The sequence below is a fragment of the Carassius carassius genome, chromosome 5 (assembly GCF_963082965.1).
Source record: "Carassius carassius chromosome 5, fCarCar2.1, whole genome shotgun sequence".
Taxonomy (NCBI): domain Eukaryota; kingdom Metazoa; phylum Chordata; class Actinopteri; order Cypriniformes; family Cyprinidae; genus Carassius; species Carassius carassius.
The window spans coordinates 19,205,692-19,229,580 of record NC_081759.1 but is presented as its reverse complement, the minus strand read 5'-3'; the positions used below and the strand labels follow the sequence as shown (position 1 = coordinate 19,229,580).

Sequence of the window (23,889 nt, the reverse complement as noted above, 5' to 3'; positions counted from 1 at the left end):
ATATATATATATATATATATTAAATTAATATTATTTTTAAAAATAACATATACTTTAAAAATTATAAGCAGTATCGATATCGGAATCGTTAAAATTGTAACAAAAAGTATCTGTATCGTATCGCATGGAAAAAATGTGGTATCGCCCATCCCTACTAGAAGCAGCGCTGCACAGAATGTTCACTGTATGACATCAAAGTACCGAGTGAGCGATAAGAGAGCACACGGATCCAATGCATTCGAATCGCTCGCATGGTACTTTGATGTCATACAGTGATCATTCTGTGCAGCTGCTTCAAGTCAAACGCTAATGCTGCTCCACGTGAAAGCGCGCAGGTGATGGAGATTTACCGCTGATTACAGAACTGGCTTTACTGACAAGATGCGCATTAAATATCACACAAAGGGAATGTTTCTGTCACCCACTAACAAAATATTTAAGACTAATTACCTGAAATCGTCCGGGATTTGCCTGCTGATGCTGCTTATCCATCTTCACACTAGAGGCTGACATTGATTGTAAACAAAATCACTATTAATCACGGGATTGGGACGGGACAGGAAAAAATGTTGGCAGGACCTGGAATCGTAATAACACTTTGATCCCCAACTTTCTACACAAATATAGCCTACCTTTTATATAAATAAAGTATAAACTGTAGGCTTATATTTTAATTTTGAACTCAATTGTACTCGCCCTGTGTCTTTATGCTCTCCTCCTGTTTGCTTTGGTGTGGCTGGTAAAGGACAGATCATTAACGACTTGTCTATGTTGTAATAGTAGCCTATATCGGGCAGGACATCCAAAAGCCCACCTATCATTCATAGACCTCAAATATAGTTTTTCATCTAAAAGATGTAGGTAGTAATAACTTTACATGGCCGCTCAATCTAATGTTAACCTACAGAAATGTGCGCTATTGAAGTGTGTGTGGACACTGAACAGCAGGACATATGGAGGCACGGTGCTCTCACTTGCTCTTAAAATACTCTGTCATTTTTGGTCATACAGATAAAAGTAATAAATCTTTCGAATCCGCATACTTTTATATGTGTGCACTCAGAATAACAACAAAACGTTGTGCTTCTGTAAAATAATTAAAGAAAACAAGGTTTCTGTCGTCATGGAGAAAATCCATGCATGAAAAATAAATGTGCAATATACGCTCAAATGATAAAAAAATAAATAAATAGAAAACGTGTGTTAGCATGGATGATTTACATTAAAAAAAACTATATTTTCAATTTTTATTTAACTAAAGTAGGCATGCTGTGGTCTGTGCTGTATTTTTTCACTGTAACTGACAGATTCTGGCCGAAAAAAGAATAAAAAATTCCAACATGGGAGTGGGAGAGAACATGAGTCATTCCGGGAAACAGGACGGGATTTTCCCCCAGTTTTTTTAATGGGATTGGGACAGGACAGGTTCTTTTTTTGTGGGAGAGATTTGAAAATCCACTCCCGTGTCACCTTCATCCTCTACTTCACACACCTACCACAGCAGCCACGAGTCGCATTGGAGTGACGTCAACTCCCCCTTGGACTGATTGGCTAGAGGAGCAGCTGTCAATCTAGAACTTGTGGGCCAATGGTGACGCTGAAGCCTGCCCTGATTTACATGAAACTCTAACTGCAACTTTTAGAAACGCAAGCGCAGACCATGGAAACAAGAGCAAAGGGGAAAAGACCACAAGCACACAAAAAAATTACATATGAGCAGGAAACCTGATTTTGTTTGAGATTTTGAAAATTTTGAATTCATGTTTCAGTTTTGTGCAATATAATTTTAAATGTGTTTTCATTTTTGATTTACGCTTTTTTTTTGATCCATGACTGCGCTGTTTGTTATTTAAAAAAAATTGCATTTGTTTTTCGGTTTTGTGCATTATTATTTTACACGTGTTTTTAAATATTTGATCTTTACTTATTATTTTTCGATCTGTGACTGCAATACATTTGGCGGGATTCTAATCCCATAGTTGTGGCACTATCATGCAAGTCTGTAATATAGACTTATTTAAAATATTAGCGATTTTTTGCAAACATTTCTTTGAGTAACATGACCGTTAATATGAACTCACAATTGAATGTAACATAAAACAAATGATTACGTTTCGTTAAAATCTTTATTTATGCCAAAAAAGCTTGCATTTATGTGTCTTTTTGTTCGCTGTGGCAGCCATGTTGCCGAGATAATTCATACCCCTTCATTTGAAGTGTGGTCCTGAAAAATCTTCATTTAAAGGGCTATCTGGCTCTTCCCCTTACCCCTACCCCTCCAACCAAAAGAGAATCGAGACACCCTTACCCCTTCACGTGAACGCGCAAAACAGAGGGGAAAGGGGAAGGGCTAAGGGGTAGAATTGGGATTGGACCTAAGTATCAGATTTATGACTCACACACTTAATCAGCAACACACACTAGCTGGAGATGGAAATTAAAGTGAATTAAACTCTGCTCTTAAAGATTACAGTATGTGTTTTTCTCTGATACCTAAAGGGGACAGAAAAAAGTTGATTTGTCATTCTGATTGATGCTTATCCCTTTTGAATACAAAAGTGAGGGCAGAGAGATGACACACTGAAGCATGTAGGAGGAGGAGAGGGAGTGAAGATGAAAACACAGTGTGAAGCATCCACATATTAGAAGAGTAACCTACTTACAAACCACCAGAGGAATGTATTTCAGCATCAACACAAAATGACCAGCTATACTTAACAACACTTGATGTCAGTACTCTATTATAAAGATATGATAGAAATATAAAATCTACAAAGTAGCAACAATATTCACATTTATATCAGTTATTGTCATGGCAAATAAAACCATGTGTGGCCTCTTTAATTAACATTTATTGCAATTTAAGTACTTAAAGTCGCAATGTGGTTAAAAACATGAAATATATATGTAAAAAAAAAATTCTCACACATATTCCAACTTATAGCTATATAGTAGCTGCAGTAAAATATAGTGTAGCTTTTATAAATAAGATCCATTTGGCAATGATGTAGTGATGTAGTGCAACAAGTGCTGCATTTCTGTTTTTTAAACTCACGTGTGAAAGAGTTTATATATATTTGATATACATTTGCACCTGAAAGACCTAAGGTTATAATCGAACACGTAAAAAGACAGTTAGTATAGTGAATTGCTTTGTTTAATCAGATAACTAGTTATCAGATTTGTTTTTAATGTTCCTTTAAATAGCTTTGTTGTAATTGTAGAATATTTTTCTTAGAGGCTTGATGCAAATCACTTTCTTTTAAAAGAGGAACTGTACTGTAGCTTAACTACTTTCAATTATTAGTAACTTGAAGCATAAGGGGCTAGTTTCATCTCATCTCATCCCATTCCTCATCTCTCTTTTCTTCATGCAGTCTTCTTTCAGCTTCTTTCAGCAAATAAAAAGAAGGCAGTGCCTCTCTTAGACCAGCATTCGTAGTCTATGTTTCAATAATTTAGCCTGAAATGTATGATAATTTTCCTCCACTGAACCATATCCAGAAATAACAGACTTCAGGGAGCCTCCCAAGTCTGGGGAAACAAAAAGGTTGAATCACACACAGAGTCTCATAAAACCACAGAGGATGCCTGTGTGTGTAACATTCAGTAACAGAGCTTATGTATTTTTCTTTTTTCGTGAATGATCATTACACATATTTGGCACATAGGCACCAAACTTTAAACGATAAAGATGACTGTGCCAAGGCCATGATTCATTTAAAGTGTAAACATATTGTATTTGTATTATCATTAATATTATGATTCAAAATAAATCAGTTTGACAGTTATTTTTTTCAGCTGTGAAAAAATGTACACTTCAATTGGAACCTCTTGTTTCTTTGATCAAAAATATAAATACTACAACCACTTATAAACACGTCACTTATATATAAGATAAAATGTTAACTGGGAGTGTTGATATATGAATTAAACAATTCATTTGGCAATTCTATACATTTCAAAAACTGCATGTTTTCAAGATAAATAAATAAAAGTATGTAAAAAAGTTAAAATATTTATCATATTGCATTTTAAGCTAGAATATTTTAATATATCAATAATTATTTTAATATAACAGTTTAAAAAAAAGGTACTTTTAGTTCATGCTAGTTCATGGATAAAGTAATATTACCTAACAAAGAGTAAAACTAATAATTTATTACATTATCTAGGAATCTTTGTTTATTAGTTAGTACATTATTTAGTAAAAGTACAACTGTTCACTGTTAGTTCAAATGATCTCAGGTCCATTAATATCAACAAATATAACTTTTGATTTTATTAATGTGTTAATTAATGTGTTGCAATTAACATCAATTAGGAGTTAGTAAGGAGTAGTAAAACTAGTAGTTCATCTTAGCTAATGTAGTGAATGTTAACAAATGGTACCTTATTATAATGTATTACTACATTTTATTAATAATAATATATAAATCAGAATTTCATCTTGCAGCCCCAATCGAAGTTTGTGAAGTCCTAGTGAGTCCCGCCACCTTGGTTGTTCTTATTTAAATAACAATATATATATGGTTTTCTTTTATGCCAAAAATCATTAGGATATTAAGTAAAGATCGTGTGTCATGAAGATATTTTGTAAATTTCTTACCTCAAATTTATCAAAACCCATCATTTTTTATTAGTAATATACATTAAGGACTTCATTTGGACAACTTTAAAGGCGATTTTCTCAATATTTAGATTTTTTTGCACTCCCAGATTTTCAAAAATAGTTGTATCTCCACCAAATATTATCCTATCCTAACAAACTATACATCAACGGAAAGCTTATGTATTCAGCTTTTAATAAAATGGACACTTAAGACAAATAGCCTTCCATTGTAACTGCATTGCTGTAAACACATTTGTGCCTGTTTTTACAAACTAATCAACAAGTCTAAATGATTGTGGTAATCGTCAGCAAGCCAAAGATACTGTGGATAGAGCTGACCTTATCTTGAACCCAGAACATTCCTTTAACAACCTCAGAAATTCAGATCCATTTTCAAACACAAGGCTTCAGAACCACTGACAGAGCAGACGGTATCATCTTGTGACAATAAACTTTCCATCTAAACTGCCAGTTTCAGAGATTAATGTCCACAAAAACCAAACGAAGGGGAGCCCCCGACCCCAAGGACTGATCACACAGATGATTAATGCCTCTTGTTTATAGGTCACCACCATGTCACCATCTCCACATTTAATAAGAACCCTCCTGCATTTCAGAGCCACATTCTATGGTGAGCCTAAACTTCAGCCCTAACTTCTAAAGCACCTCGTCTACAGTCATGTTTTAAAACACCAAATCGCATGTGTGTAATCGTTAGGGGGGTTGTAAGCCAGTATAAAGAGCTCTTTATCCAGTACGAGCAGAGGAAGTGAGCTTCAGAATAAATATCAGCGTGACGAGAGGTACAGACCACAGGACGACACATATGGAGATATTACACCTCCATCTCCATGCCAAGAACTCAAGTCAGCAACACCACCCACACATAAACACACACAGATGTCAGAAATACATTTCAAAGCAATCGCTGAGTCTGACAGGTCTTCATCAGTACCAGCTTTCCTCGTCTTACTCTTCTGTAACCTCTGACCTTTCACTTCCTGCTTAACAAGAAAAGAAACATAAAATTAAGGCGGGGGGAAACAGAAAAAAGCTCCACCTCTTTCTCTCCCTCCTTTCTGCTCTTCCAGGAGTCAAAAGTCTGCCACGTCGATTCTGAAAAACCCATATTTGAAAGTACGAAAGACGCTGTGTGTTTCAAACGAATGCTTCATATCTTTTCATTTTGTATATCTGTTTTCAAAGACCTTACTCCTAATTTAAGATGGATTTTATGAGTCGGCGGGGGTGAAAGGGCCAGGAAACCCAATGCCTCTCGCCACCCACATTCTTCGCCTTCTCGTACCACCATCAAACACTCCAAGGTTTTAAAGGACCCTCCTCTCCTCCTCCTCCTCCACTCACCTAACACTCTTTTGGCATCTCACACGCTCGGACGTCTAAAGAAAAAGAGAGACAGAAGGAGAAAAGGAAGGATGAAAGTTTTCGGAGGACAATCGGAACATCTAATGCCAAATCTGATTGGCAGAGATGCACGAACTTTGAGGTATTTCTTGTCCCTTTAAAGTGTTTATCGTTTGCGTGTGGTAGAAAAAGATCTGAAATTCTGAGGTTAAGGAGGGACAATGGGCTAGATAGATATTATCACACAGCTAGGCAAACAGAAATGGACATATGAACTAACATATATCAATAATAAATGTGATATATATATAGCGCAACAGCATTTGAGCGAGAATTTGAAATCAGTTGTCAATAATAAACATTAACTTTCTCATCTCTGATTTTCCATGCTCTCTTCCAAAAAAAAAAGCATTTGGATAACAGAACATTTGCTATATGGGAAAGGGTGTGGTGATACTCACAAAAAGTAAAATTTGTGAATGTTCATTGTGTATGTTGTGATGTTTAATGTTTTGTGCACATTCATTCCTTAGTGCTGTTGGACTCATCTCATCTCCCCGTGAAGCGTCATGCCCGCCCCGCTTTCCCAGTGTTCAGACTACCTGTTCAGGGCGTAGAGATTGTACAGTAGTCTGCACATTGGTTAGGCTGTGTGGGGGGTGCACACACATCAGCTAGTCATCATGTCTCTGTACGTCTTCTCATGGAAAAGTGCATGCCTTCATGTGCTAAGTAATGTCTGTGTATTTAAGCGTCTTTGGGGAAGCAGATTACACAGCTGAGTTAGCTAAATCTGACAAAACTTTCCCAGGAGACATTTAGAAACCTCCTCTGCAGAAAAATCTATTAAGTTATTAAAATAATTAAGTTAAACAAATAACGCTTCTCTGTTTATTCATGTTTTTTTTTATTCTATACATGCATCTATCTATAGTACGCGTAATAGAAAAATTATTACTCTTCTATAGACATTTTTGATTGCTTCTATTGTCCTCATTTGTAAGTCGCTTTAGATAAAGGCATCTGCTAAATGTTTAAATGTAAATGTACATGTAGACATCTAATGTTTTATATAATGATAGATGATATATATGTATATATAGTGTTATATATAAAACACCAGATATCTATAGAAGAGTAAACATAGAAAGAAAGAAAGAAAGAAAGAAAGAAAGAAAGAAAGAAAGAAAGAAAGAAAGAAAGAAAGAAAGAAAGAAAGAAAGAAAGAAAGAAAGAAAGAAAAGAAAGAAAAGAAAGAAAAATTGTACTTGATGGAAAGTGAAATGATGATTTGATGGAAAATAAAAGTCGGTTCTCTGTATGTAATTGTCATTGTTTGGACTCTTATTTCATCCACTTGGACCACAAGGAAATTGTTTTGGCATAAGCAGGACATAACTGTGGTTTTTAAAAATGAGGAGATTAAATGAAAAAAACAATACAAAATTGAAATTTTTTTCTAAACAGTAAGTCATTTTGGACCAGGAACTCCTTTGTTTTAAAAGGACTTTCTCTGCATGCTTAAACTAACTAGAGCGAGGGCTTTTGGGAAGTGTTGGACCAAAATCTGGTATGTTTGGTAATGAAAACCATATGCCACCTTCCCAACCCCCAGAGCAGCCCTCCCACCAGCCCCTGGTCTGCTTCTCCTCATGCCTCGGGTCCGGACTGACAGTGGGGGTAGGGTGGGGGTCGCGACAGTACCCTAACACCTGTGCTTGATCAGACCGACAAGACGGCAAAATGCCTGGCCATTATGGAAATAAGAAACAGAACTTCTGCACTCATTTATACTGTATGACCTCATCCGTCTCAATTCTCTATTCTTGGATCCAGTGTTGCGGTGCATTTACAGCATGGGGTAACTGGTAGGATAAGATGCTTTCATTGTGAAATAGACTAAATATAGCCTTACTTCTTGTGGAAATAATACTAAAATACAGAGCCCATTATATGAAAAGAAAAGAAAACAAGGCCGCTCCAGGGCAACCGGCCCTGTAGAGATTATACTGTGAGTCGCTTCAGATAAAGCACTGTTAAATAAAAAAACAACCCTGAAGAAACAGAGGGCACTCACCTCATCATCTTTATACCAGGACAGATTCTCAGCGGTCAGGACAAACCAGTATTCCTTGGCTCCTCCTTTCATGATGCCAATATTATTGATGGTCAGCCAACCCTTTCTGATCACCTAGACGAAGGCAAACAAATGGCATGTAGAGGATCATGTACTGTTAGACAAATATATAAATAAATGCACAAGAAATCAATAATGAAGAGGAACTTGCACTGCAATGTAGGAAATAATTTGGGACAATGACCAATTATGCAGTTTAATGATGATTACAAAATATCTGAATGCAGAATGCTGTGATTGACCAATCAGAATCAAGTGATCCAGAACCCAATATCATACATTTGAAAACGATATGTAACGATTTCACAGAAGAACAAATTAAAAGATCATTGCAAATACAGCAGGGTTCAAAAGCCTGCAACCATTAGTCAAAACCCTATGCAGTTAAACAATTTGGCGCAAGAGTAAGATTTTATTAAATTTTTTATATATATTATTCATGATCAAAATGATGTCAAACAAATACTGTCATTTCAAAGGAATAATGAAAATGCATCATTGTTTCCACAAAATGAAAATAGTAAAATAGAAAACAGTTATTTTTAAATTGTAATAATATTCACAATATTACTGGTTTTACTGTATTTTTGTTACAAGAAAATGCAGACTTGGTGAGCATAAGAAAAAACATTATTAAAAATACACAAGGTAAAAGTTAATAACTTATTAAAAAAAAAAAGACAAATAATATGATCAGTATTACAATTTAAATAAAATGGATTAAAAAATCTACATGAATATCACAGTTTCTTTAGCATTTGGTGTGCCTTTAAAACTCTTTATTTTCAGGTGTAAATGTAAAAAATAATTGTTTTAACTTTTAATACACAATTGTCTACTGTGATTGATTGGTGTACGCTTTCAGACTTTACTGTCATTACACCAGGAAGACTTCTTTTTACCCGAAGTAACCTAGAGTGCATTCAAGGTGTACTATATTTGTTCAGAGCATTTGTTCTCTGAGAAACGAATCCATGAACGTCGCGTCTCTAGCAGATGAGCTGCAGCTCTCAGGAGTGCAATGGGTTTGCACTGCAAACCTTATTTAGTTCCACAGCAGCCTCTCCAGTGCAAAAGCACTCAACTTTACCGGAAAATGTCAGGATAAATTAATGATCATAAAAAGCTATTTGTCTTAAACAAGTACACCATAATGAGGACTACAATAATCAATATGCAATGCTATTTTTTCAAAACCATTTTATATTAAAAGGCCAATGTGTTTTAGCAGACACAAACACACACACACACAAACACACACACCAAAGAGGTCACAGTCAATGCACACTTACCATTATCTCATCCTGAGGCGCGTTGGCATAGCAACAGTAGCGAAGCAAAGACAGGGTTTAAGATAGGTAATTATAAACTGGAAAAGGCAGCAGTGAGAATAGACAAGATGTACAGAATACAAAAGTAGCAGAAAGATGCTAGATAGTTCAGTTACTAAGTAAGTGAAGTGACATTCAGCCAAGTATGGTGACCCATACTCAGAATTTGTGCTCTGCATTTAACCCATCCGAAATGCACACACACAGAGCAGTGAACACACACACACACTGTGAGCACACACCCGGAGCAGTGGGCAGCCATTTATGCTGCGGCGCCCGGGGAGCAGTTGGGGGTTCGATGCCTTGCTCAAGGGCACCTAAGTCGTGGTATTGAAGGTGGAGAGAGAACTGTACATGCACTCCCCCCACCCACAATTCCTGCCGGCCCGGGACTCGAACTCACAACCTTTCGATTGGGAGTCCGACTCTCTAACCATTAGGCCACGACTTCCAAAAGTGCTGTTAGTGCTGTTAGTTCACAGCACTAACACAAGACACACAAAAAACCTACACAGAACTTGCTGTAAGATAATTCATGATATTCATGATGAATAACAACAGATATCATGACACATATATTCAGAAATTTTAAAACTGCTGGAAAATGCTTTATAAAATTCAGTCTAAAATAAAGGTAGACCTATCATGCCCTTGCAGATTTGTTTGCATGTTTGTATGTTTTTTAAACAGATCACATATTAGATATAATTTCTTATATTTTTATTAATTTAGTCAAAATATTTTTTTTCATGCTTGCAAAGTTTTAAAAGCTAAACAAAAATAGGGCTTCTCTCTTTTTACAAGAGGATTGTCAGAAACCTCTCTATCAAACATTTCTTCAGCTTCACATTTTGGTATACTAGAGGATTTATTTATCAGATATACAGTAATTGCATGGTCAATCTAGATATTATTTAATAACTGATTAGGAATTGAAAAGTTCATTTGCAAAAACAGATACCTCCACTTTTAAAAATCATGTTTTTTTCAACCAAGCTCTTCCTAATTATGTCTTACTTTTTAAAGAGCATTTTACAAACAACACCCACCACTGTTCTCAGTAATTAAAATCTCATAAAATGACATGAGACTGAGTGATGCAGTGTCCAATTATAGACCTGCGCCTGCTGTTCCTACATAAGTAACGTTTGAGTGAGGCAGCAAACATCTGTCCGGGCTGTGTGATGATGCACGCAGGACGCAGCATCTGTTCATTCTGGCTTGTGCTTACCTGATTGCCAGCAGCCTTCTTCTTATTCATCTGACTGCTTCTCTGCTGGGCACTGAAGTAATACACAGAAAGAATATATATATATCTATAAACAGCACAAAACAACTGGATCTCATGGAAAGCTAATAGACACAAGACCATTTGGCATGAGTTTGAATTTTGGGGGTCATCAATGTCACCATCTGACATTTGAAAAAACTAAAGATTATTCACTTGCCAATTTTGGTCAACATGCACTAAATGACTGACAATCACACACTATGGCTTTTAAATCATTCTCAACAAACTCTCGCAGAAACTTGACTCAATTCTAAGAGATGCATGTTAAATAAAATAATACGTGCTCTAAAATCGGCTCAAATTGACATCATTCGATCGGATGGAATCAGCCTAAAGCTAAAAAAAACTGGAGTTGGTGTCCATCATACACCAACCGATTTTCTTTAAACATGGTCAGCTCCGACTGCTGACTGACTCTGACTTTTGGCAGCTAGCATCAAATTGTCCAGACTGTACATCCAGCCAAAGATCTGTACAAAAGCAGCGTTGTGTATTCCAACCTTTAGTTAACTACTTTTACCAATTAAACTCCAAAAGCTGGAAAACCAAATTGCATATGCTGGTCCACATAATAGACTATTATCAAATTCGCAATAAGACTAACCAGAAAAAAGTGGTAATCAGATTCAATAATAAATCCCATGGATTTGATTTATAAAGGTCGAAACTGATAGAAGATTAGAATATGAACTAAAATGTATGGTGGACAGACACTTTTAAACTGCAAAATGACAGTACAGTCACATTTAGGATGTCTATTTGATTCAGTCTGTAGATCTACTGTGCATATCTAGGGATCACAGAGGACACAATCTCTGTCTATCATCACTGCGCTTTTGAAAAAGGCTCTTAGCCTTAGCTCATTTAATGAAGGTTCTTTAGTCTTCTGAATAGCTCTACAGAAAGCAGTCATTGAAAGACATTTTCAGTATTAGTTTCAATGAACTCTGTGATCTCCTCACAGTTATGTTGGAGGGTAAGTAAATGAAGTAAATGCTAGTAAATGGTTAACAATGTTCTTACTTTGCAAAACCGATGAAATCCTCATGATTGGTGTTCATGTATGCTAACTCGATGTCAATTAGCAACATGACCTAATGGCAGGAAAAGAATACACGTCACTATTTATTTTTCATTTGAAGGTATAGCTTGGTTTTATATCATGAGCTTGTATTTGAGAGGGTTAGCAGGTACCTGATTCTTGGTGCGACTCTCTCGATCTCGAATGTGCTGGGTGACAATCCTCTCCATTTCCTCTCTAAGCATGGGGTACTGAGCCAGCTGTCCCAAAAAAAAACATACTGGATCAACTACAACGGCTGAGACAATAAGCGGGGCTTATTGTTCAAGCAAATCTTATTATTGCAGACAAATGGAAAGAGATTTCAGTGATTATGAGTTCATGAATGGAGCTCACGGAAAAACTTGTCTGAATGATATTCACCTCCCAAAATAATAAATTCTTATATGCACGAAGACAATGAAGCCTAATGTAAAAAATAATAATTTAATTGCAGAGAAAGAGTTTTGCATAATTTAGCTGACAATTAACTAAATCTCCCATTCTCATTATCACAATGTGTCTCGATATTTATTTATTTATTTATTTATTTATTTTATAAATGAAATGTATTCTGGGAAATGCAATATTTTACTATTTAAACAATGTATATTTTTGAGATATTTTTTGTGTGAATCCAAATAATGCCACAATTCAAACAGAAAAAAATATATATTTTTTTAAATTAATCATATTTAATAACTTTCTTCAATTAATTAATTAAAAAAAACTATTTTATTCAGGGGTTAAATATGACCTACACGTTCTTGACACAGGCTAAAGTCACTCAAAGTGGGATCATATAGGGTTATATACAGTACATGGAAAATTTAAACATGAATTTGGTGTCAGGAAGATTATTTCATGTTTTTGTAAGAAGTCGCTTACCCAAGGCTGCATTTATTTGATCAGAAATAAAGTGAAACACTAATAATGTGATTACAATTTAAAACCACAGTGTAACACTTTTCCCCTACTTGTATAGAATGTAATATAATCCTGTGATGTAAAAGCGCCAGTCTTCAGTGTCACGTGATCCTTCAGAAATAATTCTAAAATGCTAAATTGGTGCTATTACTGTCAAAAAATAAAAAGATGTGCTGCTGAATACTTTTGTGGAAAACATGATTCCAAAATTCTTTGAAGAATAGAAAGAAATGAATGCTTTCTTGCAGAATAAAAAAATGTAGTGACCCCAAACCTTTGAATTGTAGTGTATGTGAAGCTGTGGGGTTTTACCTTCTTGGTGCACTGCCTGACTGTATTGACCAGCTCAGTGATGACAAGGTCCACACATTTCTGACATGGCTCTTTGATCTTTGCAATCTGCCGTTTAACAATAGTCTCGAATGCCATGTCTGGAGTAAACAGACCGGTTCTGACGAGTGAAAGGGATGAACAGAGCAATCAGAGATCTAAATGATGTGCTTTACAGTTGTTTGTCACTGCAACTCATATTTCATGGCATGGTTCTCACTGTACAGTACTTTAAATCTAGCACGCAGTAGCTCAGAATGTCACAGTAACATCAAAGCGAGTTTGATCTTACTGTTGAATGTGTGTGACTGTGTGTGTCTGCACACCTGATACCGTGGATGTTCTTGATGGCGTAACTGATCTCCTTACGCAGCTCTTTCTCATCAAACTCCATCTAGTCATCATTAACAGACACAGAAACACCTACTTGATATCATTTAAGAGGATATACTGGAATTGTTCTTGGAGTACAACAGTATGATGAAATTACCTTAACCAGCTCAAAGGGGAAGCGCTCATGAAAGATGCGATTGATCCTCGCACCTCCAGACAGCTCCACTGTGTCCACCTGATCTCCTGAACCCTCAATGCACTTCTCAAAATCCACCGCAAACTGCTGCACCATCCTTTAAACCAGAGAACAGTGTCACAGATTCATACCTTCACACAGAAACAGACAAACACACATATAACTGTTCAAAAGTCTGGGGTCAGTTAGATTTTGAATGCTTTTGAAAGAAGCCTGCTCAGAAATATGCTCAAATATTATTACACTATTATTATGATTTAAAATAACTGTTGTTCACTGTGACCCTGCAAATTGGTTTTAATATACTTTAAAATGTACTTTTTAAAGTATATTAAATGTTCTCGTACACTTTTTTTTTTTTTTTAATATACTTTAAAATGCAAATTCCTCTGAAGGCAATTCAGAATTTTGCTCATTTCCAGGGTTCTTTGATAAAAAAATATGAATTTCTTTTGACACCTTATGTGCATGGGCTGTAAATGTTCAAATGTGCAACACATATCAGACTCACTGGAGCAGAGCCTTGGTTTTGCGGGAAGGATCGTCAGGGCGGAAGTGCTTGTACTCCTCCACCTCTTTCTCAATGGACAGTAGCTGGCTCTGAAGTTTGTTCCTCAGTCCTGGCAGAGTGTCTCGGATGTGGTTAGTTAATTGCTAAATGAGAACAGAAACCCTTGGTTACTAGACAGAATCTCTCTTACAGTAAACATGATTAGTGCTTGTTTATAAATAACAATATACGTAAGGCTTTGTTCTTCTTTATCAAAATGGCAGTGTGATATATAAAAAACATTGCATGAGTGACTCTCGCTGTCATTCAACCTGGTTAAGAACTTTCTGCAGGTACGGAGTCCCCATGCGATCGGCCAGGTGACGGTAGGCTGGATGGGTGAGGAAGAACTTCCTCTCCGCCGCTATTGCAGCAGTGATGTCCTTCTTGCCATCAATGTCCTTCTGACTGCGGTTCACAACCCCAATGTAGCCTACAGGGAGCATCCAGTTTGACATTGTTACAGGCATTCAGCATGATCAAACACAGTCCACAATTAACTTAGAAGACATTATCTAGAAAATGTAAAACTATAGCTGTTAAACGACTTTCACAAGGTGGACTATCCCACATTTTGACTAAATAAGCCTTTAAATGTAAAGTTATCAGGAAATAAATGGGGACTAACTTCATAAGGAAAGTAAATGGTGAAATTAAGTGTAATTTGATGTGTTTTTCAGTGAAGAGAAAGACGTGTTAGCGTTTAATGTTCAGTTGAGATGGAGTTCGGTTGTTTTTGCATGGCCACATGATGTGTGAGCAATAACAACATTAATGCCATAACTGAGACCAATCTCTTCCTACCTGCTCTTCTGATGATGCATATAGTAACAATAAATACTATAAGCCTGTACTGTTTATTGTTACTGTTACTGACCCTAACAATAAATGTTATTTTCTTTAGCACGCAATTGCTTGTAATTTTCTGAAATAATAACATAACTTAAAGGGGTCATATAATGATTTTTTAAAGATGATTTTTTTTGTGTATTTGGTGTAATAGAATAAGTTGACATGCTTTAATGTTAAAAAAACACATTATTTTTAAAATACTGTACATTATTGTAGGTCCTCTATGCCCTGCCTCTCTTAAACTCTGCGTTTTCTACAAAGTCCCTCCTTCTGACAAGCGCAGTCTGCTCTGATTGGCCAACTGATCCAGTGCATTGTGATTGGCCGATCACCGCAAGCACCCGTCGGAAATGTAACGCCCCTTTCCATAGTCGCGTGCTTCATCTTTCAAAATAAATGTAAAGACAGTTAATAATGTCCTTAGTTTTACCATCAGTTCAAGCCCGAAAGAGCAACAGAGTCACATGACAGACACAGTGATGAAGCTCGTATGTGTTTACAGTTCACAAACGGTCATCCATAAAATGCGTTGCTGTTCTGTTGTAAGTAATCTTAAAGATTCCTAAATGGCTGCTTCAACACTAACTGAGGTTACTGAAACCATGCCTTCTTTCTTTGTGTGAACATGTGGGCGGCATTACGCAAATATTTCCACATAGTGATGTAGACATGTGGGGGTGTGTTTGAATGAGCCGTATCAGACTTAGCTTCGATAAAGAATATCTCTTTGGTTTTGAGACTTTAGCCTTTGCAATTTTACAGATCTTCTTCATATACCAAGGACTTGTAACACTCCAAAGACAAAGGAAAAATTTAAATCACATCATATGACCCCTTTAAATCCAGCAAGTAATTTTTCATCTTAATTTCCTTAATTTAAATAAATTCATTGAATAAGCTAGTCTGATTTTAACGGGAAGGGTGTTATCTAGTAAGTAACTGGGTAAAAAGAATACGCCATGTGACAAGTAATCAAAAACGTTATAACAATGATCTCTGCTGGTGGAGAACCTGCCCAACTCGATCCAAGCATCTTCAAGAAATGGCTAAAGACACATCTCTTCCATCTACACTTGACCATCTAACACTAACACTTTCTATTCTATTTTATCGTCACAGCTTTAGTTAATTGATATACATTGTTTCTCTTTAATTGGTTGATTGCTCCTATTGTCTGTATAAAAGACTTAAAAGGCTTAATAAAAGGCTTTTATCTGAATAAAAGCTTATGCTAAATGATTAAAAGTAAATGTAAATGTAATGTGAGTAATAGGGGAGAAAGGTAATATATAAGTGCAGAAAGAATAGCAGCTGCTAAAATGCACTGGCAGACTTGGACTTAATAGTGCATCAAAGGCATCAAAAGCAAAAATGTTCTCTGCAGAATATTTCTCCCTGAAGTGTGTTACAGGTTTAATAGCCATTTCTTGCTCTCCTGGATCTTTTGAAGTGTTTTGTTGTCTGAGTGCCCTTACAGACAAATAAATATATAAATAAATGCCTGACCTCTTTATACATTTTGCTTTCAAGAGACCAGACAGATTTATTTACCATGCAGTGCATAAAATCTGATTTATCATCACTGTCCCCCCAAATTTTTTATATGCTTGATGCTGCTCTGCTGTACTCCATTATACATGGCTCTGTAAGGTAAGCTGTAAGTAGCTGTAAGTAGTTGCACATTAAATATTTATCTACGGTTTATAACAGAAATGTTAAATGATTGACACTAACACCAAAAAATACCTTATTTTGTCAAATTTTGCCATTTTCAATGTAAAATAAATCATTTGTGTGATTCAAGTAATTCAGTTTGTAATAGAATGTGACAAGACAAGAAACAATAACTTAAGCATAAGAGTGATTGTGTGGATACTGTAGATGAATCTAATGAACAGTTTCCTAGAATCCTTTTGGGGAAATAAAAATATTATGTGCTTTTACTACTTTTCTCTCTTTTTTCGTATTTTATTTTCCGTTACAGCCCTTTTAAATCATGTAATTATTTAATTCCCTTAAATAAAAATGACCATTACATTGGCGAGAGACATATTTAGCCATTTAACCAACTGAATATTCCATCCAATATTCCAAGTATAAATGAAAAAATAAAAATAGCATTATCGTCACTCATTCAGGCCTTGGAATTACTGTTCATTGTTATTTAACAATTTCCGTGACCACCCAATATTTATGTGGAAAGAGTATGAATGCTTTCTCTTTGCACATTGACTTTACCTCTACGTAAAGGAAGAAGCTTGTTCTCCAGGATGTCACGTGCATCGGTTCCTTCATCCATTAGATCCAATTTAGTGATCACACCTATAGTTCTCAAACCTACTCAGAAACACACAAACATTGATGCATGATCAAATACAATTTTACAGTGAAAAGAGCTTTATAAATCTCACATCAAGGTAAGCCTGCAAGTATGCAAATATATTTGAAATTTTTTTAGTCATTGCTGGATGATGACCCACCCTGAGGGTCCACCTCCTTGGCAATCTTGAGGGCATCTGAATTGGCCAGGTCAGAGTTGGCCGGAGACACAGCCAGCAACAAGCAGTTCTCCTTCGTCACAAACTGCATTAGCATATCCCTGATCTGAAACTCAATGTCATGCGGCTGGTCCCCTACTGGCACTTTGGTCATCCCAGGCAAGTCCACAAGGGTGAGATTCAAAACTGGCGATGAAAACAAGGGGTGACAGGATTATAAGTGATTTTTCCCAATGCATGGGTATATGTAACAGAACATTTAGATATGATCATGGTTAAATGTCTGCATGTGCATGAATGTAAGTACCATGAGGCGAACAGACGCGCAGATTGATAGGAACCGGTGAAATGCCTTTGTTTTGGCCAGTGATGCGATCGGTCTCTGCTTCAATTTCCTGACGAACCTCATCAAAATCTGTAAACTTCTTCCCTTTGCAATGCAAAAACTCAGCATATTCTGGAAATAAACCGTTTTAACAAAACTGCTTTTTAGTTTTGCCTTAAAGGAGCACTTCTCCGAAAAATACATATTTGCTGAAAATGTATCACCTTGTTTCTTCATCAGAAGAGATTTGGAGAAAAGTTACATTAAATCACTTGTTCACCAATGGATCCTCTGCAGTGAATGGCCGTCAAAATGAGTCAAAACAGCTGATAAAATTATCACAATAATCCACAAGACTCCAGTCCATTAATTCAAATCTTGTGAAGTGAACAACTGAGTGTATGTAAAAAAACAAATCCATAATTAAGATGTTATTAACTTCAAACTTCAAACAGCTTTCTTCAGTGAAAAAGTCATTTAATCTAAATCAGGAGAGAAATATGCACAGGTCAACCACAAGTGTTTACAAGTCCAAAACTTTGATTTTGATGTGAGAGGACAACAAGGGATGGACTTAATCACTGGAGGAAGCGTTATTATGGATTATGGCTTTGTATTTTGGCTAGAAGCGATAGTTTTAATGTTAAAAATGTCTTAATGATGGATTTGTTTATTACAAACAGGCAGCTTTTCAGCTTTTTTTTTTTTTTTTGTCGTGTGGAATATTTGTAAAAAATTGTGATGTTTTTATCAGCTCTTATTCTGACGGCACCCATTCACTGCAGAGGATCCAGTGGTGAGCAAGTGATGTCATCCCTTCAATACATGCCTTTAAAAACTACAGAGCTTTTTGGCTTCCTTCCAATGCAAGCAAGATATTTACCAGTAGGGCAGTTGATAAGCTGCAGCACTAGGGGGCGCCGAGTGACAATACCCGAGCCACGAGGCAGAAAATCCCTATAAAGAAAAAGAGGCAGCATTCATTGAGTCACTTTGTTTTTATATGCAAAGAATATCAAAGTGAATTTCTAGCATACAAATATTACATGAAGATATGCACATTTTCTTTTTAAAAATCTGAAGAAAACAATTCAGTGCAAAGCAATGCAAAAAACCAAAATACTTTTATAAAGTCATGCTGCTATGTTTAAAACTGCTTTTACTTATCAGTGAAAGGTAATACATTTAATTACCATGAATAAAAACTCTTCTTTTTTAATCTAACGGTGACTCTCTGTGTATATTCACACTAAAACAGCTCATCCTGAAAAACAGATGACTTAATTAAAAACATGTCAATGCTAGTGCTGCTCTGGCAATTTACTGCATAACTCATCTTTGTACCTGATCTAGATCAGTGGTTCCCAACCTTTTTCAACTAGAGGCCCACACAACCAAACACATATGTTTGCGCGGCCCACTACAATAAAATTTACTGTTGGGTTAATAACTTAGCACTCAGAAGCTAGATTGTTAACTGTATTTATTATGGAGCCAAAAGAGTCTCAATAAAGATAAATGCACACACTACATTCACATATGCATACATAGGATTCATACATGCACACACATAATTCATAAATACACACACAGGATACACAAATGCGCACAAAATTCACAAATGCACACACAAAATTTAAAAAGCACAGAAGATTCACAAATGCATACAAAATTCAGAAATGCACACAAAATTCAGAAATACACACACAATTCAGAAATGCAAACAACATTTACAAATGCACTCAAGATTCACAAATGCACAGGACAAGATTCAGAAATGTATTTCTGATGCACACACACATATATCTTGATTTACAACCTGCTTGCGGTCTGTGAACTTCACTGCATTTGTGTGTGAATTTTGAGACTCCCCTGACTTGGCTCGACACACAAATGCCTTTTTTTAAACAAGTAATGATCTGCAACCAATCAGATATCTCCCTTCTTTTAGCCAATCACAAGAATGCACCCCACGTGGGGGATTGTTTACTTATAAGCCAATCAGCGAACGACTCACTTTCCTCATGCAGCGAACGACTCACTTTCCTCAGCGAACGATTCACTTACCTCACACAGCCGGCGACCCACTTTGCGCAGCCGGACACCCACTTTGCGCAGCAGGAGACTCACTTTCCGCAGCCGGAGAGTCACTTTCTTCTCTCAGCGAACGACTCACTTTACTCTTGCAGCGAACGACTCATTTTCCTCACGCAGCGAAAAATTCCCTTTCCTCACGAGTCATGCAGCGAACGACTCTTTTTCCTCACGCAGCGAACGATTCACTTTCCTCACGAGTCACGCAGAGAGCAACTCACTTTCCTCAGCGAACGATTCACTTTCCTCACGCAGCGATCGACTCACTTTCCTCTCGCAGCGGACCACTGACCCTCTCTTCATGCAGGGACCGAATATTATAATAAAAGTGACTTCTATATTGCATCCAAAAGAATATTTAGATATATTTAAATATTCAAAAAGGTGTATTTTTTTTTTACTTTCATTCAAATATTTCAATAAAATGAAATAATTGCCTATTGCAAATTTATGAATCCATGGTTAACTTTTTTTCTGCAGTCACTGGGCTATATGTATTGAGACATTTCTAAATTTATATTTTGTAAAAAATAATAAAAAATAAACCTGAATTGTAATCTAAACATCTGTATTTTCATACAATTTCATAAATAAGTAGGCTATAATATGCCGCACCACAGGCATATCACGCTGTGTGAACGCGTTCATGTGATTGGCTTATAAGTAAACAATCCCCCAAGTGGAGTGCGTTCTTGTGATTGGCTAAAACAAGGGAGATATCTGATTGGTTGCAGATCATTCCCTGTTTAAAAAAAGGCATTTGTGTGTCGAGCCAAGTCAGAGGAGTCTCAAAATTCACACACAAATGCAGTGAAGTTCACAGACCGCAAGCAGGTTGTAAATCAAGATATATGTGTGAGTGCATCAGAAATACATTTCTGAATCTTGTCCTGTGCATTTGTGAATCTTGAGTGCATTTGTAAATGTTGTTTGCATTTCTGAATTGTGTGTGTATTTCTGAATTTTGTGTGCATTTCTGAATTTTGTATGCATTTGTGAATCTTCTGTGCTTTTTAAATTTTGTGTGTGCATTTGTAAATTTTGTGCGCATTTGTGTATCCTGTGTTTGTATTTATGAATTATGTGTGTGCATGTATGAATCTTGTGTGTGCATATGTGAATGTAGTGTGTGCATTTATCTTTATTGAGACTCTTTTGGCTCCATAATTTATTGAATGAACAAGGGATGTGCGATATGAAAAAAAAATAAACTATCGCGATTTCTTTGATAAATTTTGCGATTTCGATTTTAATCACAATTTTGACACGCACAGATATGCTTTACAGTCCTAAATGCATTCAGGATGAATTTGAAGCATATTTCCAAAAGGAAACCAATTAGAGCTTTATCAAAAAGTTGTAACTTCTCTTGAACAGACATAAGTCAAAATGATCACTATAGAAAAGGTGAAAAAAAAAATCCCGTGCCCAGGGACTTTTTTTTCTTTTTTTTCCATGCATTGTTCATAGAGCTCATTAATTGTAGTGGTGCCTCAGGTGCTGAAATAGTTTTGATATACATTATACAGGTTCAGTTGTACTCCGTTTGCAGTGTGTATACAGTATGTGTAAGCGGTGCAGAAGCAGCGAGAGCGCATTATTATAACGCTAAAGCACATTAAAATAATGCACGAGCGCAAATCTCTCTGTTCGCACGCAGATTTCCTTTGCTTTGTCACAAAACCAGACGTGCTTGCTCAAATACATGCTGCTCTCGCCCAGAGAGTGTGCGCACTTAAAACATGTCTCCTCTCACTTAAACTGTGTCCTGTGCACTCACAACACTCTCTATGCTCATGTGCTAGATATTAATTATTTTCGAATGTTTTTATTTATAGCCTTTTACCGCGTGCAGTGTGAACACTCTGATCCGTTAACATGGGCTCGGAAAAAAGGCGCATCACAGACAGTGTGTGAACCTGGAGTAGACATATGCCCGGTCGATTCTGTTCTCGCGCTAGGGGTGTTGCATTCTGATTGGATCAGATAGCATACAGCGGGAGGTCAGGGCCGCGGAAAATTTATGCCTGTTTGAATTTGTTGTTCTGTAGCATATGCAGCAAAAATATAGGTTTATTCTTAAACCAATCAGCGAGCTCGAACAGTGGAAGCATAGTTACAGTTTAATATTTATTTTTTGTTATTTAATTATATATATTAAATGATTTTATTATGTTATGACTTAAACATTTTTACATATATTAACTAAATTATTATTTATTTTAATAGTAATTGGCGGCCCACCTGCAATACCACCTCGACCCACTAGGGGGCCGCGGCCCACAGGTTGAAAACCACTGATCTAGATATTAGTAGCACTAGTTAAATTTTTCATATACGTCTACTGCCAATATATTCGTAACTAGGCCTCTCTTAGTTATGAGCTTTGGAGATCGGCTTGAAGAAAGAGCTCTCTAAGGAGTGTGAGAGAGTGCTGTGAGTTCTGGCCATTAGGCAAAAGTGCTTTCAACATAAGTGGATATGTATAGGAAGAACAAAAACATGCAATTGCATTTCACCACTGACCACTAGGGCTGTCAAAAACAAATCTGAATTTAGAAAATTCATTGAATTTAAAATAAAAATCCACATTCGAATGCTAAAACTTTGCATTAGAATTTTAGGTGTGCGTTAAGGAGGCTGCCTTGTCAGTGGTGCATAAGATGCGAAGGTTAGCCTATCCAGTTGAAGCAAAATATTGCAGAAAAAGAGAACATCAATGCGGAGACGATCTAGTTTAGATCTTCTAAAGGGATATTTATCACCACTTGCATGCATGTTTAGAAAGCCATGCAAAATTAATGTAAGTTCAGCATTTTAAAAACATATCTCAAGACTATGGTGAGTTTTTTCCCCATCCCACTGCATCTCATATGATTTTAAATGAAAAAGGACTCCAAAATACTCTGTGTGATTGGCTTTCTGCCCTTTGTATTAAACTATGCATACATACATGATGCTGTTTTGGTTATAGTTGTTTAATCAACTTAATTATTAATAATTGGTTTATAAACATTATGCACCTTTTTCACAGATTTTGCTCAATGCGCCCTCTTGTGGCTTTAGGAGAGAAGCCAAAAGCTGTTCTTCACCCTAACTGAAATGATGCATTTTGAATTCGAATATAATTCGAATTTTGATCATATTTAAGTACAAAATTCGAATTTAGATTTGGTTTAAATCATAGCCTTTACACAATCTAATTTCTCTCTTTTTTTTAGGTAGCTAATGTAATTTACATTATTTTTACAGTGCAATTATGAAATTCATATCGACCCTGTTAACAAAGTAATTATGATGTAATATACTGTACAGATATCTTATCATAATAGTTTCTCAAATAATCTTTTAGAATCCTCATTGAAGTGCTGTAATTTGCAGAACAATAATTGATGAGGATGTTTGTATAATAAATAGGGCAACAGACTGACTAACTGACTTCTGTGAATTACGTTCACTATGTCAGTCTCAAAACAGTCATGAGAGAGAGAGAGAGAGAGAGAGAGACAGGGTCACACAGTGGAGTCAGCTGTCTTAACTGTATTTACATTTATTTTGAAAGATGAAGCACACGATTATGGAAAGGTGTGTTACATTTCCGAGGCGTGCTTGCGGTGATCAGCCAATCACAGTGCATTGGGTCAGTTGGCCAATCAGAGCAGACTGCGCTTGTCAGAAGGAGGGACTTTGTAGAAAACGCAGCGTTTGAGAGACGCGGGGCATAGAGGACCTACAATAATGTACAGTACTAAAAAATAATGTGATTTTTGAACAGTAAAGCATGTCAACACTTTTGTGGTGTATTTCTTTTACACTAAATACACAAAATAATGAACTTTAAAAAAGCATCATATGACCCCTTTAAGGCACACTACAGACCAACTTTAACAGTGCATACTGCCACCTACGATAATAAAAAACATATTAAAAAATGTTGTCATAATACAATCACATTCAATCCATTGCAGTCTGTAATATTTTTTTCAAG

General features: G+C 36.2%; 1 protein-coding gene across 8 annotated transcripts in view; it reads right to left on the bottom strand.

Moving 5' to 3' along the window:
• LOC132140920 (dynamin-1-like) overlaps positions 1-23,889 on the bottom strand; it is a 41,895-nt gene that overhangs the window by 13,268 nt on the left and 4,738 nt on the right. For 6 of the 8 annotated variants that reach the window (XR_009433847.1, XR_009433846.1, XM_059549988.1 and 3 more), the window contains exons 2-15: positions 18,691-18,764; positions 17,790-17,939; positions 17,465-17,668; positions 17,223-17,321; positions 14,405-14,565; positions 14,094-14,236; positions 13,544-13,679; positions 13,380-13,447; positions 13,036-13,174; positions 11,931-12,017; positions 11,760-11,830; positions 10,677-10,728; positions 9,407-9,418; positions 8,055-8,168 (exon numbers count right to left, since the gene is read on the bottom strand). Coding sequence is in view for 6 of the 8 variants with exons in the window: in XM_059549988.1 (XP_059405971.1) it covers positions 8,055-8,168; positions 9,407-9,418; positions 10,677-10,728; positions 11,760-11,830; positions 11,931-12,017; positions 13,036-13,174; positions 13,380-13,447; positions 13,544-13,679; positions 14,094-14,236; positions 14,405-14,565; positions 17,223-17,321; positions 17,465-17,668; positions 17,790-17,939; positions 18,691-18,764 (1,510 nt within the window). In the remaining 2 variants the exon portion in view is untranslated. The remainder of the gene's footprint in view (positions 1-8,054; positions 8,169-9,406; positions 9,419-10,676; positions 10,729-11,759; positions 11,831-11,930; positions 12,018-13,035; positions 13,175-13,379; positions 13,448-13,543; positions 13,680-14,093; positions 14,237-14,404; positions 14,566-17,222; positions 17,322-17,464; positions 17,669-17,789; positions 17,940-18,690; positions 18,765-23,889) is intronic. The other 2 variants (XM_059549986.1, XM_059549987.1) reach the window with 1 other exon arrangement.